Consider the following 19,359-nt stretch of genomic DNA (forward strand, 5'->3'; position numbering starts at 1 on the left):
TACGCACCACTTCACACCACAGAGGTCCTCCATATCAATATATATATTCTTAATTTACTGACAAATAATTTACAGACAAAAAAGCCAAGGCAAAAGCAACATCGACAGCAGAATCTAAGTATTTAGTAGAACCATCGCGCATATCAATAACGGCTCTCATACACGCTGGGCTCGATTCGACATCCAGTTGAACAACCTCAGGAAGCCCTTCGTAGTTGGTGATTGGGTCAGAGCAGATATGGACTTGCCGGGAGGCATGCGCAGCCGGGACAGACATCACAGAACCCGGCTGGTATCGGCCTCCTTCTCTTGGGGGACACTTCCCGACCTTCTCCTGAACAGTCTATGTAAGACTCGTCCACGGGCAGTCACTACCCGCGGAAGCAAATTTGGCTTGTAGTGGCGCACGCGGAAAACATAATACAATAGTATAGCCCCTCCAATGTTAAACCCAATATAGGCCCAGCCGATTCCGAAGTTGCGCCAGCGTTGACTGTAGTCTGATACATGATCAATATTAGCACTGGAACGGCCCCTGAGCAGTCACGCCACTTACAGATCTTGCTGAGGGACAGATACTGGTCTGCGGTAGTGAAAGCACAAATCTCGCAGCCCGTCGTGGCAGACGGGTTGAAGAGTTGACCTGGCGATGCACTCAACCAGTCACCAAGGTATTGGCCGCATGTCATGCCTTCGGGAGGAGACAATACACTAAGCTCCCTGCTAGAACATCGAACTTGCTGTCCGTGTAGCGCATTACCGCACATTCCCGCGACCAAATATGTTAGGGGCGAGACACGGTACATGAAAGTCCAGAATCCAGGAAGGGCGGTTGGAGTCTGCATGACTCCGTTGAACGTTAGGATGAGGGCAAAGGACAATGTCGCAACGGTTCCTGTGTAAAGTAGACCAAGAGTCAGGTAATGCTCTTGCCAGATCACTTATCGTCCGACTGGGGGAATAGTTTACCTGCAGTTTCGGCATCCGGCAAGGAGGAAATCACCAGGTCTGCGTAGGTCGAGGTGAAGGGGAAGAATTGAACCACAAACATCATCATAAGTCCCTGCTGATCCAAGCTCTGATTTGCGCCATAGATAGGATAGTAGTAGCTTGCCCAGACTAGTACTCCGAGGAGAATCTGGTATGGAATTTCCACGACGATATTCGAGACGACGAACGCCACCCATGAGTACGTTTTCGATGGCCGTTCCCGTACCTCGTACAACGAGCGCTGAGTGATAAACTTAGGCATGATCCTACTAGCTTGGTTAGGGGACAAATACTCCCAAGGTTATTTTTTGGGAACAGCAGGGTAGACTTACTGTTGGACCAACGTGGAAAAAATTGACGTCAACATGAAGGAACTAAACAGGCGATTCTGTATCCCTTGGATGGATTGTCCTGGCAAGAAGTAGGAAAAGCCAATGAACAAAGCCGAGACAACACCTAGCATGTACTTTGCCCCGATGTAGGCTGGCTCACGCCAGTATTGCTGAAACACCCGGCGAGTCACCCACCATAACTGAGCGATTAGTGGCATGGCATATTCTCCCTGGTCGTCCAATTCTGTATTGATCAATCCAGTGCCATCGTTAGGAGAAGATCCCGCGGCACGGATGCGACCCAATTCGGCTTTTACTTCACTGGCTTCATTGCTTTTTTTCCAAACTGCCGGCCAGTCTTTGGAAGCGTGGCCAGATGCACCTGCACCAATGATTTCTAACATGTACTCGGCGGGCTGAAATTATAGTATTGTTAGACACGCACGTTCAGCGTCCTTTTAGAAGGATGATGGGTTCGACTTACGTTCTCGCATGGGTCACACGACCTCGCTCCGTTCCGCTCGAAATAGTCTAGCAGTGATCTGGACTGCTCCCCGATGTCGCCAAAATACACGGTTTTACCCCCTTTGGCCAGGAAGAGAAGCCGATCAAACTGCTGAAACAAGATGGCGCTTGGCTGATGAATTGTTGAAAGGACTGCCTGTCCGTTATCTGCAAGCTTGCGCAGAAAGGCACAGATAGACCACGCGCTCTGAGAATCTAGGCCGCTTGTCGGCTCATCCAGAAATAGGAGGAGTTGTGGCTTCGCCGCCAGTTTAACTCCGATGGTCAAGAGTTTCCGCTGCTCCACATTGAGGCCTTCTCCCGGTGTACCGACGACAGCCTCGGCAAAGTCCGTCATATTCAGCATCTTGATGACTTGATCTACATAGGCATACTTCTCTGCCTTGGAAACGGACTTGGGTTGCCGGAGCATAGCGCTAAACCCCAAAGCCTCACGCACAGTTGATGTAGCGAGGTGAAGATCCTGCTGCTGTACATACCCAGTTTGTCGTTGAAAGCTTGCTGGTAGAGAACGTCCGTTAACCAACATGTCACCGGTGACCACCCCAAGAGTCACCCGCTGTGCAAGAATGTCCAGCAGCGTGGTCTTTCCTGCTCCAGACACGCCCATCAATGCTGTCAGAGTTCCTGGATTTACCCAGCCGGAAACATGATCGAGAAGGCGGCGTTGCCCTCCTTTTACGGGAATATCGTAACACAGGTTCTGCCAAGTAAAGATGCTCTGCTGCTCTGGCATGACTGTGCTCAGATCCATGGGCACCTCACTCTTAACTGGGTGCTCCAGTACCAGCGCTTGGGAATTAGCAGACTTCTCTGTATCCTTGATATGGTGTTGCATGTAGGCAGGAATGTTACCTCGACGGAAGACGAGGAATTCAGCTGTTGACGACGTGGCACAGTTCAACTCGGTGGCAAGGAGATATGCGAAAATAAAGACTATCCAGAAACCAATGAGGATGCCCAGATTTCTCCACTCGTGAGAGTAGCTGTAGCGATACTGCGCATAGATGAAAGAATCCCCAGATACGCTTCTTGCTCCTGCCACAGACCCAGGCACGGAGCAAATAAAAGCATCACCAGATAAGCTTGGGTATCCCGGAATAAATTGAGAACATTCGAAATTTTGCCCATGAAATTCATTGGCAATGAGGCCCTCGAAAGTATAAAAAAGCGGATTTAGCCATCGTAGCCAGGCGAACCAGGGGTGCATCTCTGGCGTGGGAACCACGAACCCTGCATAGATGACAAGTATGAGGATCATGAGTCCGGCCAAAGCCATGGCTTGAGCAACGCTTTGCGTCAGTGCGGCCAAAGTGCGGAAGACAGCGGACATAATCATAGTCGAAAGGAAGCTGAAGAGAAAGAAGATGAAAAATTGGAATGCAGTATACCGCTTTCAAATTTGTCAGATTTGGGATAGGTAAATAGCGGGATTGGAGGATTTTGGCTTACCAGACTCCCAAGAAAATAAATGGTTACATTGAACAATACTGCAGATGTAAGCTTGATGGGTAGGTCGGCCATGATCGCCCCACAGGCCTCTGCAAAAGGGTGGACAAACGCATAGGACGCTTGCTTCTCCACAATAGGACGCTGCTCATAGAGAGAATTGATTTCTGTCACGCTTATAAGGGCATTGAGTCTGCCAGGTGGTCACGGTCAGCCATGTATCCATCCACACCCTCGGAAGGAGATCGGTCGGGCCTACAGGGTGGCAAAAAAAAGCAGGGAGCCTTTGGCGAAGAAACCAGCAGTGGCATCCGGAGTGCTGCAGAATATAGTCAGAATTTGTCAACTCAGTCAATTCCATGTTGAGCCTACTTGAAAAAGATTGACGCGACCACTAACGACATAATAATCCGACCAACGAGCAAGGTCAGCGTTGAAGCTTTGTCGTTCCATATCCTAAGGAAGCCATGCATAAATTTCTGCATTCTTCCAGATGCGAGAAGCAATGATCCTGCGGTCGGTAGCAGTTAAACGTACCTCTGATAGGCCCGTATCATGCACAGTTTGAGTTGCATTGGAACCGAGATGAGATATGGACTCTTTGGCCGCACGTGCTTCGCCTGCTCCGTACGCTTCCCGGCTGTCACATCCTCTTGCCCGTGGCCCCCCAGAGGGTATTCAGACTCGTACTGTTTGATTTCTTCCAGAAGGGCAGCATACTCAGGGCTCTTCTTCCAGTAGCGCTCAAATTCTTCGGGAGTTCGCGGAATCCTATGCTCCATCCCTTGTTGTGCCTTGCGCTCTTGATGGTTCGTAACAGAAGTAAGAAAGTCTCCGACTGTCTGTCGAGGGGGATTTACCCAGCCCATATTGACAAAATATTCCTCTGCCTGGTTGCATGGCCCGAAGTAGATTTCGCGGCCCTCGTACAAGACCATCACCTTGTCGAAAACGTCATAGATAGCTTGAGATGCCTGATAGGCGGCTACCGCATGGCAGCCTCCAGTTAAATCGGCCGATATTCGCAGTGCTTTCACAAATTCCAAAGCACTGGCAGCGTCAAGGCCCCGGGTACTATTATCTCAGGCCGCAATAGGAGCTCGTGCGACTGCAATCAGCGGACACAGTAACAGGTTAGCCGAGCGGACTTTCAGAAGCCAGATCATGAGGACAAGGATTTCATCTTACGCGCCATCTCTGCGATACTGCAATATTACATTGTCAGCCGCCACTCACTGGGATATCGAAGGAGGAAATAGCTCATAAGGCCAAAAAAAGGAGGGAGTAAATTGGGGTCCGCACCTAACACGCTTTCGTTCTCCGCCAGAGACTCCGCGAATATAATCGTCGCCAACTGCAAATTTCGGCTCAGCTTATGCATGGTTCGCCAAATTCACCTTTGAAACTGACCTCGGGTGTTATATGTATGGGACAGACCCAGAACTGCCATGGCTACCTGGGTCACCTCCTTAACATACTGCTTGCGAGACACCCCCGTCAACCGATGAGATGGGGTTCGGGCCGACGACAGCAAATTCCAGCGTTTCACCCACTGTCAAGTGTGGGAAATGCTTATCCACCTCCTGGTTATAGACGCACTCGCCCTTAAACTCCTCGTGCATCTTCTTCATGGGGATTCCATTGTAGTGCATAACCGAGTCTGGATGTACGTTGAACCCGTGTAGCTCACCACAGATTGTCTTCTGGAACGTTGAGCAGCCGCTGCCCGGTCGACCCAAAACCATGAGCATCTCGCCGCTCCTGAGCATCCCGTCAAAATTATGTAGAATCTGCCTCCTGGGCTCTGGATGCAGTATGTTTCTGTAGCTGGCAGGGCGGAACGGAGCTAGCAGAGCCGAGCTCACCACTTCTTGCAGCTGCAGCGCAGCGCCAGACCCAGAAACATTTAGGTTTTTGAACACCAAACCCGCATGTTTACGCAAGACACTTTCTTCATCCAGCTGGTTGAGTCTGGTGCGAGCCCATTTATAGTGGTTGAACTCCTTCCTGGTGGGGTCAAGTGCCGGGTCATCTTCTGCAATTGTATGCAGCACCCCTCGCCCTTGGGTAGAAACCAAGGACGCAATCCGCGAAATGGCGTTGATATCAAAGTTCGTCACCGAACGCGATATTCTGCTGGCAGTCTCGAGATCTGAACGATGTGGGGACGATCCTGTCGAAGAGCTCTCAGCGCAGGCCATTGGTTCGGCACTCGGAGGCAGTGACATTGTCAAATCCCTTTACGTATTGACGATCGAGCTCGATTAGAATTTCAGGTAGATGGACCGTCTTGATATAGGCGAGATAGTGCTCCGGGTTATCGGACACTCTCTGGTGACCCGTCTTCTCGCCGCCATTTATACAATGACTGCGGGGAAGGCGAAACCGCCCTCAGCATCGGGACCCGCATAGCGGCCTGGGTTTCTTGCGGAGAAATATGACCTGCTTCGTCCCGTCCGAAGTTGAAAGTAGGGTGCACGAACAATCAAACCGTCCGCCAGCTCCGATCGTGTGATAGGCCCCGTAGCCCCAGATGTCCGCAGCCTCAACTCCTCCCAAGCTGCGGTGGGTCCAGGCAGGCTGATCCCACTCCAGTGTGCAACAGCCAAGGAAATTCGAGTACCGTAAAATCACAGTGCATTTAACTACGGTTAGCACTACCAATAGTTGCCGCGGAGTACCATGGGAGGGCGGCTTGGTTGTCTGCTCGTGGCCGAAAGTCATGAGCAAGGTGGCTCCTGTCGCCTCGCGAATGTGGAAACAACCGATCGCCACCCTGCGACCGAAGATTGTCTGGCCCTTGCTACTTCGTGTTATCAAAGAGCGCCTTCTGAAATAATAGCGTAGCACAAACCATGTCCCGTCCCACTTTAGCCCCCGAACTGGCTACTCCCTCATTCCGTAATTTAGAGTCTAGGCCAGGCCCTTGGTGGAACTACATTCTCATGTGGCAACCAGCCAGTGGAAACCAGCCATGGCCTATTGGTCATTTCGGAGTATGGCTCTACAATCCCGACCTCACACCAGCAACCGGTCGCCAAGAGCCAGCGGTAGCGTATCTTTGACGGGAGAGCAGAATCTGAATGAACCCCTTATAGATCCATCCGCATAGCCCGGCCTCCGAGGCTGGGATAAATTCGGAATTATCAGCAGCCTCTCTAAGGCCTGTTGTCATTATACATTTTGTGCTCAACCAGCTACTATATTACTAGCGTTTATTCTCAACGTACGTCCAGAAATACTAAGCACACCATATTCCCAAGGTGATAAAAGTGAAAAAGTAGATCCTAGGGCAGACGCTATCTGGTATTGCAATTTAAACATGCGATACCAGGCAAAAGGACCTCTAATGCAATTGTCAGTACATAATTATTCCATCCTCTTGGGTAAGGTAATATGCGCAATCAACGCTTCCTTTCAATTCAAGTCTAGTACATCACGTACAACCGGTGAACCAATAATCCTTCGGACTGTGTTTGGCTTTCCACGCTACTCGATTTGCATCCCATGTAAATACGAACAGATCATGCCACTTCAGAAATTTGACCATTTATTGATTTTTTGATCATTCGTACTCTTCCTGCCTTATGGGATACGAATACAACGATGCGGTCAAAAAAGAGAACTGCCGGCCCCACTAGCCATCGTGCAGCGCATATTTGCTTTTGTTCCGGACACGCTTCCCAAATTTGTACAGAAAAAAAGGATATGGCACAAATAGCATCGACAAACATCCCAGTAATGTACAGGCCCAACCAACCCCCAAGTTGAGGAACATCTGGGTAGCAAAGAGAGGAAAAGCACCACCGAAGGAGGACCGTAAGAAATCGTTTCCGGCAAGAACAGAGGCTGCATATTTGGGGTACGCACTTGCCTCGTAGCAGAAGATGCTGTTGAATATCAGACAGCCTCCAATAGAAAAGAGCATCGAAGCAATGATAGGCACAATCCAATGGATGCTTGCGAAATTTCCAGTCCACCCAAACCAGAAAAGGGATATTGGCAGACACAGCGCTCCAACGCACGCGGGAGGAAGGTGTTCTTCCGGGGAAAGTTCGCCGTTCCGGTCAACGTGTTTGGATTGCCAGCGATATTTCCAATAGAAGTACCCCGGAATAGCGATGCAAGTCGTCCCTATCAGAATACCCAGGAACGCCAGCCCACTTTCTCCCGGGTTAAAGCCGCGCTTTAGTTCAAAGACAATCGGAAAGGCTTCGAACCAAATATACAAGATTCCATAGATGAGGGCTATGTAGAGGTTCATCAGGAAGACGATGGGTTCAAGGAAGCAGAGTTGAAATGGGCGAACAAGTGCTTCAATGAGGACGTCCTGTCTGCTCTATCAGTCTCCAAATACCCACGGTGAAAGGAAAGGTGGATGGACACGGCCACGAAGGCTTACCCTGGGATAAACACGAGCAATCTCAATCTCAGCGTCAGATGCATACCTTTGATCGCCCGTAATCCGGCGAATCCGCCGTGCACGGCGAGAGAGGATATTAGAGGCAAATGTCTCAGGAAGGAAGAAGAATAGAACCACAAGAGCAAAGCCAGATATCCAAAGTAACTCCCAGATAGTCCAAGTCCATCCCTTGGCGGAATATGCAAATCCGCCAACAAGAGGGCCCAGCACAGGAGCGGAAATAGCAAAACATCCCCAGACGCCAATCATATAGTCGCGGTATCTTACATCCCAGATATCCGCCATAGAAGCACCTCCGGTAGCAAGGACAGGTGAGCCAAAGAAGCCAGTCAAAAATCGAAATGCTAAGAGCATGCCGATGTTCGTTGCGTAGATTACTGCAAATTGAAGGAAGACGAAGACAACCAACGTGAGAACGTATACTGGACTTCGCCCTATAGCGGGCAGCTCGGATAAGGGTGCCCAAAACATCGGTCCTCGAGCGTATTCCGTTAGAGTGGGCTGTGAATCGGTCCAGCAAGAAAAATATAACTCACCAAATCCGTATCCGAGCACAAATAATGTCAGTCCGAGTAGTGAAACTTCGTTACTCACACCAAACTGCTCAGATACGCCTGGAATCCCAGGGGTGTAGATAGCCGAGCCAATGTATACAGAAAATGTAAGAAGCCAGATGAGTGTACTAACGAACATCTTTTTGCCGAAACTCCAATTTTGAGGGTTCTGGGAACGTCAGTTACAATTCTTGCCTTGCAGACCGAGAGACTTCGTAAAGGTAATCCAGAATGGTGTCGCACCTCGCTATCATCCGGCCCTCCCCAGCCGATTATCACAGGCGTCTTGCCTTGTGCCCCACGCCATGGTCCGGCCAAGGCAGTCCTCAGCGGAGGCCTTCGTCGACTCCGGTACGACGCTTGCGACACGACCGTGTATAATCCATACGACTCGGAAAATTCGGCATCACTAGTCTCCACGGTTGTTTCATATGGCTCAGCCCCCGCAGATTTTTGTACATATGTCCGCCAAGTCAAATGATCGGTTTCTTCTGGGTACGGCAAGAGAGCCGTACCGCTGACAATGCGGAGTAGCTTGCCAAATGCTGAGTCTCGAATTATCTCTTTCATGTCCTAGAAACAATTTGGCAACTCAAGAGGTCTTGAATAGGTTATCCATGCAGATTGTCATGAAGAATGGTACTATCTCAGAATCCGCTGGTGATGGGAAATCTGCACGTTACCCCCTCCAGAATATGTACTGATTTCAGTAGCTGTGTCGTCACACTGTCTTCTGACTTGCTGGTGAAAAATATGTCCTTTGTCTGGTCCGGAAACCACACGTCGATAGCTTGGCAAGCACATGTGGGTTAATCTTAGTTGTGACGCCACTCACGGAAGGGAAGGTATTGGCCAGCCAACCCAATAAACTTTACGGCACCAAAAAACATCTTCGCCACAAAAGAAATCTAGACCACTTACTATTTACTCTACAAGAAGTCTAGCAAGGCCTCGGCAGAAGGATGGTGAGTCGGATTTTACCTTTGGAGGAACTACCCTTGATCGCATGTTTATTCTTATCAATCAGCCCCTTCGAACCAGGGATTCTCCTAAACTCCAGCGCGTACTCTCAGCCACGGATGTATGCACCCTGCGCTATGCCTCTTCACACAAGTCACCTCTGAATCCCTTCTTGGGAGCTTTGGAGCTATTCGTGGTATCCGAGAGGAGTTGGTTGGAACCTGCAGAACCCCAGCTCGGCTGTATACTCCGCATAGCTGTCCCTCCTTTTCTGGCTAATCTTGTCGTAAACTTGTTCGCATGTACTCTTCGATTTAGGTAGAAGCGCTGAAATTTGCTAATTTGCTCTTGGTTATGGGAATTACGGAAACCATGACGCTTTTTTGTTTTTACGGTAGAAACCGCAATAGCTCTTCGGGCCCCAATAGGTTTCAAAGTGGAGCAACAGTAGGTTTGTTAAAATATATATATAATCTTCTATTGGTGATACTATTTTATACTACAGTACTTAATAAGGTACTTGATATAGTTCTTTTTAGCATTTCATGTAAGCTTATGCAGAAATAGTTGTGTTGGGGCCCTCTAGGGAACCGCAGAGGTTTGTGGTTTGGGTGTGGATTGGGCGGTTAATGGAACCCGCACAAAATGCGGTTCGGGTTTTGGCTTGAGGTTTTGAGCCCATTGGCAGAGATTGGCGCAGTCTATATATGCATAGGCATGTCGATTACTCCGGCTCCTGGTGCTGCCACTGTTCCCGCAGGGCTGTGACGTCCATGCCACAGGCCTCAGCTTTCTTCACGATGGCCCGAGCTTTGTGAGCAACGGGTACGTCGATCATCTTCCCGTCCAGCGTCCACGCGCCTCGTCCAGCCGCAGCAGCCTTATCGTCGGCAATGACCACGCGCATCGCCCAGGTAGTCTCTTCACGGTCGGGTCCAAAGATCTCATTGACAGTCTGCACCTGTGAGGGGTGAATACATTGCTTTCCATTGAATCCCAGTCGCCGTCCGTCGCGGCATTCCTCCTGGAGCGCCGCGGGTGGTGATCCATCCGCCTTTTCTGACTTGTATGCCGTACAGACCAGATCGATTGTAGATGGAAGGTTCGCGGCGCGCGCAGCAGTCGCGATAGCCGAACGGGCAAACAGGAATTCCGTTAAGGAAGGGGTGCGAGTAATACTGAGATCCAACGCAAAGTCTTCGGCTGCGAAGATCAATCCTTGAAACAACGGCGAGGCGGCGCAGATCTCGGAGAGATTTGTGAGCGACTTGGCGGACTCAACGAGGGCAAGGAGGGAGATGGGCGGTCTCTTCTTGGATGAGGACTGCTGGGATAAGGTGTGGTTGATGACGTCGGTGACGAAGGTGAGGTCCGAGGCTGAATTGACCTTGGGGATGACAATGGTCGTCAGGTTGGCCGATTGTAGCTGGACAGGGATTTAGATTAGCAATGCAAGGCCTCACAGACTCTTGTTCCGGGGGATGCAGCTACTGACCACCTCCGTCAGATCTCCCAGCGCCAGCCCGCTGTCCACCGAGTTAATTCGCACCGCGCGCTCGCGAATATTCTCTGGCGTAGGCTGATCGATCGCCTTCCGCACCAGCGACCGGGCCTCCGCCTTCATGTGCGGCGTGACGCTGTCTTCCAGGTCATAGGTGAGACAATCCGCCACCAGAGAGCGGGACTTGTCCAGGAAACGCTGTGAAGAGCCGGGGACTGGACGGAAGGTTGTTAGCATCGGCCCGTCCAGCAGCTCCGCATGGAAAATGCGGGGAAGACGCGGGTGGCTGCTTTCTGCGCTTCTGCTTACCGTACAGCAGAGACCGGCGAAGAGTGTTGTGGGCGGCCATGGCGAATTCGACAGTTGTTATCGAGATGATTATCGGGCGAAGGTACAATGTCTCTGTGGTTGGCACCGCCGTGGCGGAGATAAATTGCTTGGTGAGGACGTGAGGAGAAGGCGCGAGCCGAGCGCGCGGGAAATCCACTTCCCACTGCGGGCTGTGCTTTTACCCGCGCGATGAACCGGGGGTGGAGTATACCGGCAATAGCCTTTTCAATGGGCGAATGGAAACCAGGATTGGAGTACGTAGCTTCTATTGAACATCTCCGAATATATAGCATTTCATACTGGGCACCTAATGTTGAGTCGGCTATATGCGCTTATATGACAGGATAATTTCTGCCGGGCGGGCCGTTTCTATCTGAGCTGCCGCCGCTTTTATGAGGCCCAGGCTCAGACAAACATAAGTAAATTAATCTACAGTGGCTAAGAACCCGATGTCTGATGATAGTAATGTTTCGGTAGGGATTTGGGAGTGATTTAGAGGCGTTTCTTGTGGGAGAAGAGCAACAACCTTATTATATCCTAAAAGAGAAACCGCGCGTTGTCTATCGACACCTTGTAGGCAACTATTGGTCTTCTTTGGATTTTTTGCCATTTCTTCCTAATATCGTTTCTTTTTCCTTCTTCATGCTTATCAACCTCATCATTATCCACGTTCTCTCGTGAGTCTCTCCATCCTTATCATCTCTTCGGCATCAAACCACTATCGAAATCTCTTTCTTAAATATCAAGGGTTGAAAGGTCAGTCCTCTTTGAATCGAGTAGTTCATATTGCAGTCCCATCAAACTATATTCTACCCGGCCCATTGTGTCTCCGTTCTAACTTAATTACTCAATCCGTTGAGCACTGGACACATCTGGCACCCCGCGCCCTTCGGTGATCTTTGCATCAATGATCTCGTCAATGGGAATTTCACTCAGCCGAGATACAACGTGGTTCAGCGTCGGCAAGGCGTCCCAACCAAGTGCGGCGATCTCCACCTTGGCCATTTTCGTCCGGCGGACGCGTGTTACCTTTGAGGGAACGACCTTGGATTCCTGGGCATGGGGAACGAACACAGGGTACTCGGCCTCGGGTTCACCCCTGGAGGCCCGGCCAACCTTGGGAATGTATCGGTATACGAGAATGCCATCGTCATCTTCCCCACCGATAGTGCCCTTATCCGCAGCTGGATCGGCGTCCTCCAGATCATCCAACTCGAAATGGCCCCACACCGCACCCTGCCAGCTGGTCTGGTAACGATATGAGTTGTTGCGCTCGTGGATGTCAACGGCAGAGTAAAGCTTCGGCATGCCGAGCTCCTCGCGGCCGGAGACAATCGGGTCCGCAAGACTCTCAAACAGGATGGGCATATAGGTGCCCTTGATCACTTCCCCATTCTCCTTCTTGTACTGCACACCGTGGATGTACAGTCCCACATGGCGGTAGCCACCACCACCCAGCCAGTCCATCCCATTCAAGGTAGTCTGGGAGAAGCTCGCTCGAGCCACTGAGCTGGGGGAGATGAAGCTGTAGCGGTCCGATGGAAAAAGGTTCTGGAGCAATGTCCGGCTGGTTTTGAACTTGATTGATGCGGTCTGGAAGGTAGATTCCAGAGATTTCAAGGCCCGGTCATGACCCATAAAGTCCTGTCGAGGACCGGGCATAGGCCCAAAGACGATGGGCTGGCGCCAGTACATGTGTGGGTTTTGGGCCCACTGGTGCTTTCGAAGGACCTGAGCGGAATGGTCGAACTCATCATGGCCGTATATATACGCGACCATAGCCATGACTGTTAGGAATGATCAGTCACTAATGCTACTTTGGTAGCTCGTTCCTCGTGGGTCGATAGGGAGACTTACCCTGGTCAGGAGGGAGCAGCTGGGCAGACTCGCGAGTCATTACCTGGATCGTAGTGGCACGCTCATGACGTGCCTTCTCATAAATCTTCAGTCTCTCGGGGATCTCCGCAGGCGAGGTGCCCCGTGGCAACATGACAGACAACGATACTGCATCTTCGATAGCCATCGCACCGCCCGACGCACGGTATGGCAGGAAAGGATGCACAGCATCGCCCAAGGCCGCCAAACGGTCATTCACCCATGTCGGCAATGTAGGCATATCGAGGAGTGGCCACAGCTTCAGCGTCTGGGGGTCGGCCTTCTCCAGCAGTTTCCGGACCTGCGGGTTGAAATCTTTGTAGACATCGAGGAGGGTGTCCTTGCCAATCTGCTGATTATAGGAATCACCACTCGCATCAATTGTGGTCATCGAATCAGGGTGAACGCAGACAAAGTTGAGCAGCTCATTGTTCGCGCAAGGATAGATGACCACCCGGCGTTCGTCCGCATCCCACATATCAACGGCACCGAAGTCCTGGGCAATACTGGCCGTCTCCGGGTCATCGAGAGCCTGTTGACGGGTCATCAGGAAGCGGAAGGCATTCCTGCCCGAGCTGACCGGCTTGATGTCTTGGGTGAGCTTCGTGCGGGCCAGGGAGTGCACCCCGTCGGCACCGATCACGACATCTCCCTCAATAACATCGCCGTTCTCCAGGGTCACAGTCGCCTTGTGCGAGTCGATATCAACTACCTTGCTGGCAGTGTGTAGCACCGCTGGCTCCCCCTTGCCCGGTGCCAAAGCAGCGGTCTTGAGTCCTTCGTGGAAGTGAGCGCGGTGAACAAGCAGCCAGCGCTGAGGGCATCCGTTAGCTACTGTCCTCCATCTGAAGCAGAACGAGTGGAAGCTTACGTGTCTCCATATATCCGCCTGTTGCTTAAATTGAGTGATCTGGAATATCTCTCCCGATGGCCTATACTCGCGCAGCTAGACCGCCGTCAGTTAAAAGCACCAGATCAGCCACAAAGGTCGTAGAAGAAAAGAACCTTACCAATTCAGTCTCGACCGCGCCGAACTTGGTCGCATCAATCCCTAAGGGCAGCAATACTCCATTGGCGTTTGGGGACACGTGAATAGCAGCCCCAATTTCGTTGGCAAATCGTGATCGCTCGAACAGCTTGGTGATGGTCAGTATACAACATAGCCCGGACCTATCACCGTCATGTCCATTCAACGCACCTCCACGCGGTGTCCCTGCTGGCGCAAGGCAATTGCTGCAGTCAAGCCACCGATACCAGCACCGACGATCAAGACACGAAGGCCGGTCGCGGTGTTGCCGTTCAGTTCATTCGTCGCCATCTTGTCTGCACCAGAAATGCGTTATCGTAATTCTAGTCACTGAGCTCGAAGAACCATCTTTCCGCCACCTCCGCACGTCCGAGATAAATACTTATGGCCATGGACCATTCCCGCCCCTCCATCTACGCCCCCTCATTTCCGTCCTTCTTCGGGTTGCCCGATCCGTGCTGGTTCAGCAGTTGGCGATGGCTCGGAAGCCCATTTCGGCTCCACCTCTGCGGAGCACACGCGCGGTCGCGGGGTGGGGCCACGAATGTATATGAAATGTTGTTGGCGCTGCTAGCATGGCAGGAGAAGCAAACGACTATCTTTTGTTTTCCCTTGAGTTCCTGATCCATTGTCTGCAGGTCTCCGGACAACATGCCGAACGAGATCAAGGACATCACCACCCGCGACGAGACGTCGTTCCCCTACGTCTTCGAGCAGAATGTTTCCATCCCGCTGAAGGACCAATCGGGTCTGGTGCGATGCAACGTCTATCGCCCAAAGACTGCGGACAAGGTTCCCGTCCTGGTGACGTACGGGCCGTACGGCAAGGACATTCCATACGAGGACTTCCATCCCCAGAGCTTCAGTGAAGTCAACCCCGAGCAGCGATGCCAGCATTCCGCTTGGGAGACCCCCGATCCCCAATACTGGACCAGCCAGGGCTATGCAGTTGTCAGGGCAGACGAGCGCGGCACTGGACAGTCCGTTGGCAAGCTGGACACCATGTCGCGGGGCACCAGCGAAGCCTTCTTCGACGTAGTCGAGTGGGCAGCCGAGCAACCCTGGTCGTCCGGCAAGGTTGGCTTGCTGGGAATCAGTTACTTTGCAGGCAGTCAATGGCGTGTCGCGGCACGTCAGCCGAAGGGCCTGGCGTGCATGATTCCCTGGGAGGGCATGTCAGACTACTATCGCGACCGCTGCCGTCACGGAGGTATCCTTTCCAACGCCTTCATCAAGTTCTGGTGGGACCGCCAAGTCGTGAGCAATCAGTACGGTCGCCCCGGCCGGGCTGCTCGCAATTGGGGCCCTGACACCATCGAGGGTGATTTGTCTGAGGAGGAGTTAGTGCAGAATCGCGAGGACCAGACGGTCGACAACGTTGAGAACAAGTTCCGTGATGATCTCTACTACGCATCGAAGGAATACAGCATGTCCGATATCCAGGTGCCCCTGCTCTCCGTTGCCAACTGGGGCGGTATTCTCCTTCACCTTCGTGGAAATGTCGAAGGATGGACGCAGGCCGGTTCTGAGCTGAAGTACCTGCGTTTCATCACCGGCCGCCATGACCTGCCCTTCTACTATGCCGAGGAGGTTGAGCTCCAACGCAGCTTCCTGGATGCTTTCCTAAAGGGTGATGACCGTGCTGGGTGGTCGACGGGCCAGGCCCCAAAGGTGGATGTGACGCTGCGGAAAGGCGATGTGGGCTTCAACAATGCGGCCGGCGAGAAGCGCTTCCCTCGTCGCACAGAGCACGGGTGGCCTATTGCACGCACTCAATACACCAAGTTCTACCTTACGTCCCAGCGGGAGCTGCTCACACATGCACCAAAGGAGCGCCCAAGAAAGATCTCTTACCAGGCTCTGGGTACCCTGGAGAATCCGCAACTCGTGCAATTCTCTACCCCGGCATTCGAACAGGAGACAGAAATTACGGGACACATCGTTGCGCATCTGAATGTCTCCATGAGTGCCAATCCTGGTGGTCTCACCCCCCAGGACCTGGATCTTTTCCTTACCCTCCGCCATATCTCGCCCGAAGGCAAAGAAGTGCACTATACCGGTACCGCTGGTGACCCGGTCCCCCTGTGCAAGGGCTGGCTGCGTGTCAGCATGCGCAAGATCGACGAGAAGCATCCTCGCAACAGACCGTGGCTGCCGCACCGTAACTACTACTCCACCGACGTGCAGCCTGTTATTCCTGGCGAGGTGTATGCGGTCGACGTGGAGATATGGCCGACCAACGTGGTGGTTCAGACAGGTGGAAAGATTATTCTGGAGGTTGCCAGTGGTGATACTCAGGGCTGCGGTACTTTCCAACATAACTCCCCTGTTGACCGGTAAGCTTTTTTACTATGATATCCACTTCTCGGACAAGTATGCTAATCAGTCATCTAGATCTGTGGAGCGCTTCCAGGGCCAAAACCACATCCACTTCGGTCTCGGTGACAACTACGTGACTCTGCCCGTTATCCCTTGAAATACCCGTCAATAGTCAGAAATCAATTGAATAGATGAATAGTATACAAATGCATTGGGTTTAGGTTCGGTCGCGAATCTCCTCTTAGCTTTCCAATCACACTTCCGTGGGAAGCCCTTCATGCGCCCGGTAACTTTTTAGGCACCTCCAGTGTCGCGTAATGGGATCATAAAGTGTTGATTCTTCTAAACCGACGGCAAGAGGCTAAGCTATTACAGCACGTGCTAGTCACATGCGGTGCAACAATGCCCGCTGAAATAGAAAAACAACAGCGCCCTTAGTGTGCGGGTAGAACAATCAAGGCATAAGCATGGAAGCATTGTAAGAAGGCAATGAAGACAACGTAATGAATGTGGTTCCGAAGAATGAAAGCATCATAAAAGGGCAATGCAAACAACGTAATGAACCGGGTTAGCAACTTGGTGCTTCCGAAGAATCAAGGCATAAACATGGAAAACATCGTAAAAGGGTAATGAGGCAATGTTCTGTAGTTAATAGTTGTCTTCGGAGTCCTTCTGCAGAAAGCCGACGGCACGAAGCGGAATGTTCTTCTCGTCGCTAAGTAGGAAGGTTGCCATGTCAGTGATGACTGAACTGCGAAGTTCAGGGCGTACAGCTCGTCCGGGGAACTGCAACTTCCACAGGGTATCTTGGATGATGGCGGCAGCTCGGTGGTTTTCAGTAGCCCGTTGTTCCATGCTCATGTAGCACAGATTACACTGTTTCGCGAATTCTTGGAATGTCACGCAAACTTCTGCGGACTGCATCGCGGCGGCGGTAGTTTCTGGCGAATTGGCACCTTTCTGATGTAGGGTGCGATGGAGGAGGGAATGCGCGACTAGGCACTGCTGTAGATAGTGTAGCATAGATTGATCGGCGGCGGACATTGTATTGCGTAATAGACTGGCCATGGCGACGGAGGACGCTTCGCTAGGTTGGATAGTCCAGTTCCTCGAGGGGGTCTGCGTGATATCGTTGTGGACTCGTTTTGTGAGTTCCCTCTTCACTCGAACCTCAGGTGTGTCGGCTCGTAGCGCGTCATCTGTAGGTAAGATGATAGGTATCTGTGTGGTATTAGTCAAGATTATAGGTGTCTCGACTGTCTGCTCCATAGTGGTACTGATCACCCGTTGTGTAGTATCAATAAGAGCTTGTGTATCGCTTGGTTGTTCAGAGGTAATCGTGGGTTCATGTAGTGTAAGTCTGAGACGTAACTGGAGAACTACGGGTTCCGCGGGAGGTGCTTGAGGCATAATCGGAGGTTGCTGCGGCGTAGTTGCGGGTTGCTGAGGCGTGCTGGCAGGTCCCATGAGTCTATTTGCATTCAGAAGACGTGGGTCAGCACCGAGTTCGAATGTGGGGAGACCGCAGATCCTCATGAATTGCACGCCGCTTGAGTCATTGGCTGGTGGAGGCACGATACAGATAGCATCCACGCTGGAGCGCATCTGAGTGCGTGTATTGTATTTTGCTTCCATTTTGCTCCAGTCGTCATTGTGCCGCATAGCGCCATCGTCGAAGGATACCGTCTCAATAACATCGAAGTCATCTTCGGTCATATCCGGGGGTGCCGTGACACGGCCGATAGTTATGATACTCGTGCCCGACTCCTTGTCACTAGTGGGTCTGCCTGTACCAAACTGCCAAGGCATACGTTGCGCGAGGTCCTCACCGATGAGGGCGGTGTTATCGATAAAGAACAGCCACAACACACCGTACATTTTTGCGGCAGGGGGTTTGCCTGTTGGCATACGACTTGACCGAATGTGACCAGTTCGTGAGAAATCCGTATCGTGTAGGTTTGAGCAGCCGTGTCCCGAGTTCGTCTTTCGGAAGCGTAAGATGCTGGTCTCATCGAGATGCAGGAGGTCAGGAACGCTCATGGCTTTGAACTCGTCCCAGCCTCGTGCGGAGGAGATGTATGTTTCCGTATTGTGTTGTTCTGTAGAGGAACTGCTATCATTGCGGCGAAATGCTGCGTAGTAAGCCACCTTCATTTGGTCCGCGTTGGCGGACCAGTCAAACTCCGGTGTGTCTGTTCTCGACATGATGGGTAAGAGTGTGACGAGTAAGAAGGATGACACAGGACGGGGAAAGGTTTAAATAGTCTTGGCGTGCGAGGTGAGGTGAATGAGATGAGCTGTGTGAGTCGTCGTGAATGAAATAAGTCACATGTGTGGGTTGTATGTTGAATAAGACACTGTGGAGCGCGGTGTGATTAGAGCGTCGAGGCCTTGAAGGCAATGAGGTCCGGTCTATTTGTGACAACCGCGATGTCTGAACGCTATTTATCCTATGCAAGGCCTAAGCCTCGACAGCGTAGGAGGTATTATATCCGACTCCCTTTGTGTGTTGTTCTTGTCGCAATGATGCTCTCAAAGGTTGACCAAACCTGGTCTACTGTGTCGTTTGGTTGTGGGAGTTCTGCGGCATCTTCTTCGCGATGGAAGGGGTCTTCTCCTAGGTATCGCTCGATGTGCTCTATGGACACCACTGTATCTTTCATTGTGGAGGCAGAGCCAATCGGCATGCGTTTGGATACACCTCCGTCACCCCTGAACCCAGTACGCTGTGCGCCAAATTTGTGGTGAAGCTTTGCAGCGACCTACTATCCTTTATGTAGACAAATGTAGACCATGTCCCACGGACAGATTTAGCGGGGTATGTGTTGCATTGTATCTTTCTGACATCACCAGTTCTGCGTAGGTGCAAGAGAGATGAGATGAGATGAGGAGATGAACAACTGAAAACAATGTAGTGTGAACAGCTTGTGATCGGACCTGGCGAAGGGTCGGATCTGCAACTGCGAAAAGCTTTCTCTTCAGGTTTGCCACCACTGTTGCGGAATGGGATCATAAAGTGTTCATTCTTCTCAACTCGGACCGGAGGACAGAGGCTAAGCTATTACAGCACGTGC

General features: G+C 51.6%; 6 protein-coding genes across 6 annotated transcripts; 1 reads left to right on the forward strand and 5 right to left on the reverse strand.

Annotated features, from left to right (window-relative positions):
- Nucleotides 1–276: 276 nt before the first annotated feature.
- Nucleotides 277–5,524, reverse strand: N7482_010614 (uncharacterized protein; the record flags this gene model as incomplete). The annotated part of the gene is made up of 10 exons (XM_056692738.1): nucleotides 277–500; nucleotides 557–895; nucleotides 970–1,256; nucleotides 1,323–1,738; nucleotides 1,807–3,240; nucleotides 3,300–3,489; nucleotides 3,556–3,615; nucleotides 3,834–4,370; nucleotides 4,485–4,501; nucleotides 4,775–5,524. 10 exons carry the CDS (start codon nucleotides 5,522–5,524, stop codon nucleotides 277–279), a joined length of 4,254 nt encoding a protein of 1,417 aa, XP_056538695.1.
- A 1,409-nt stretch (nucleotides 5,525–6,933) lies between these two features.
- Nucleotides 6,934–8,843, reverse strand: N7482_010615 (MFS transporter; the record flags this gene model as incomplete). Its single annotated transcript, XM_056692739.1, has 4 exons — nucleotides 6,934–7,626; nucleotides 7,699–8,220; nucleotides 8,314–8,442; nucleotides 8,517–8,843. 4 exons carry the CDS (start codon nucleotides 8,841–8,843, stop codon nucleotides 6,934–6,936), a joined length of 1,671 nt encoding a protein of 556 aa, XP_056538696.1.
- Nucleotides 8,844–9,957: 1,114 nt separating this feature from the next.
- Nucleotides 9,958–11,083, reverse strand: N7482_010616 (HpcH/HpaI aldolase/citrate lyase family protein; the record flags this gene model as incomplete). The annotated part of the gene is made up of 3 exons (XM_056692740.1): nucleotides 9,958–10,659; nucleotides 10,729–10,949; nucleotides 11,044–11,083. 3 exons carry the CDS (start codon nucleotides 11,081–11,083, stop codon nucleotides 9,958–9,960), a joined length of 963 nt encoding a protein of 320 aa, XP_056538697.1.
- Nucleotides 11,084–11,907: 824 nt separating this feature from the next.
- N7482_010617 (putative salicylate hydroxylase) lies at nucleotides 11,908–14,257 on the reverse strand (the record flags this gene model as incomplete). The annotated part of the gene is made up of 5 exons (XM_056692741.1): nucleotides 11,908–12,851; nucleotides 12,922–13,753; nucleotides 13,811–13,885; nucleotides 13,950–14,075; nucleotides 14,138–14,257. 5 exons carry the CDS (start codon nucleotides 14,255–14,257, stop codon nucleotides 11,908–11,910), a joined length of 2,097 nt encoding a protein of 698 aa, XP_056538698.1.
- A 360-nt stretch (nucleotides 14,258–14,617) lies between these two features.
- Nucleotides 14,618–16,442, forward strand: N7482_010618 (CocE/NonD family hydrolase; the record flags this gene model as incomplete). The annotated part of the gene is made up of 2 exons (XM_056692742.1): nucleotides 14,618–16,302; nucleotides 16,361–16,442. The coding sequence occupies 2 exons, from the start codon at nucleotides 14,618–14,620 to the stop codon at nucleotides 16,440–16,442; spliced, it is 1,767 nt and encodes a 588-aa protein (XP_056538699.1).
- A 491-nt stretch (nucleotides 16,443–16,933) lies between these two features.
- On the reverse strand, nucleotides 16,934–18,490 carry N7482_010619 (uncharacterized protein; the record flags this gene model as incomplete). The annotated part of the gene is made up of 1 exon (XM_056692743.1): nucleotides 16,934–18,490. One exon carries the CDS (start codon nucleotides 18,488–18,490, stop codon nucleotides 16,934–16,936), a length of 1,557 nt encoding a protein of 518 aa, XP_056538700.1.
- Nucleotides 18,491–19,359: the final 869 nt, after the last annotated feature.

Source organism: Penicillium canariense (genome assembly GCF_028826845.1).
Source record: "Penicillium canariense strain IBT 26290 chromosome Unknown utg000008l_segment0_segment0, whole genome shotgun sequence".
Classification (NCBI taxonomy): Eukaryota; Fungi; Ascomycota; class Eurotiomycetes; order Eurotiales; family Aspergillaceae; genus Penicillium; species Penicillium canariense.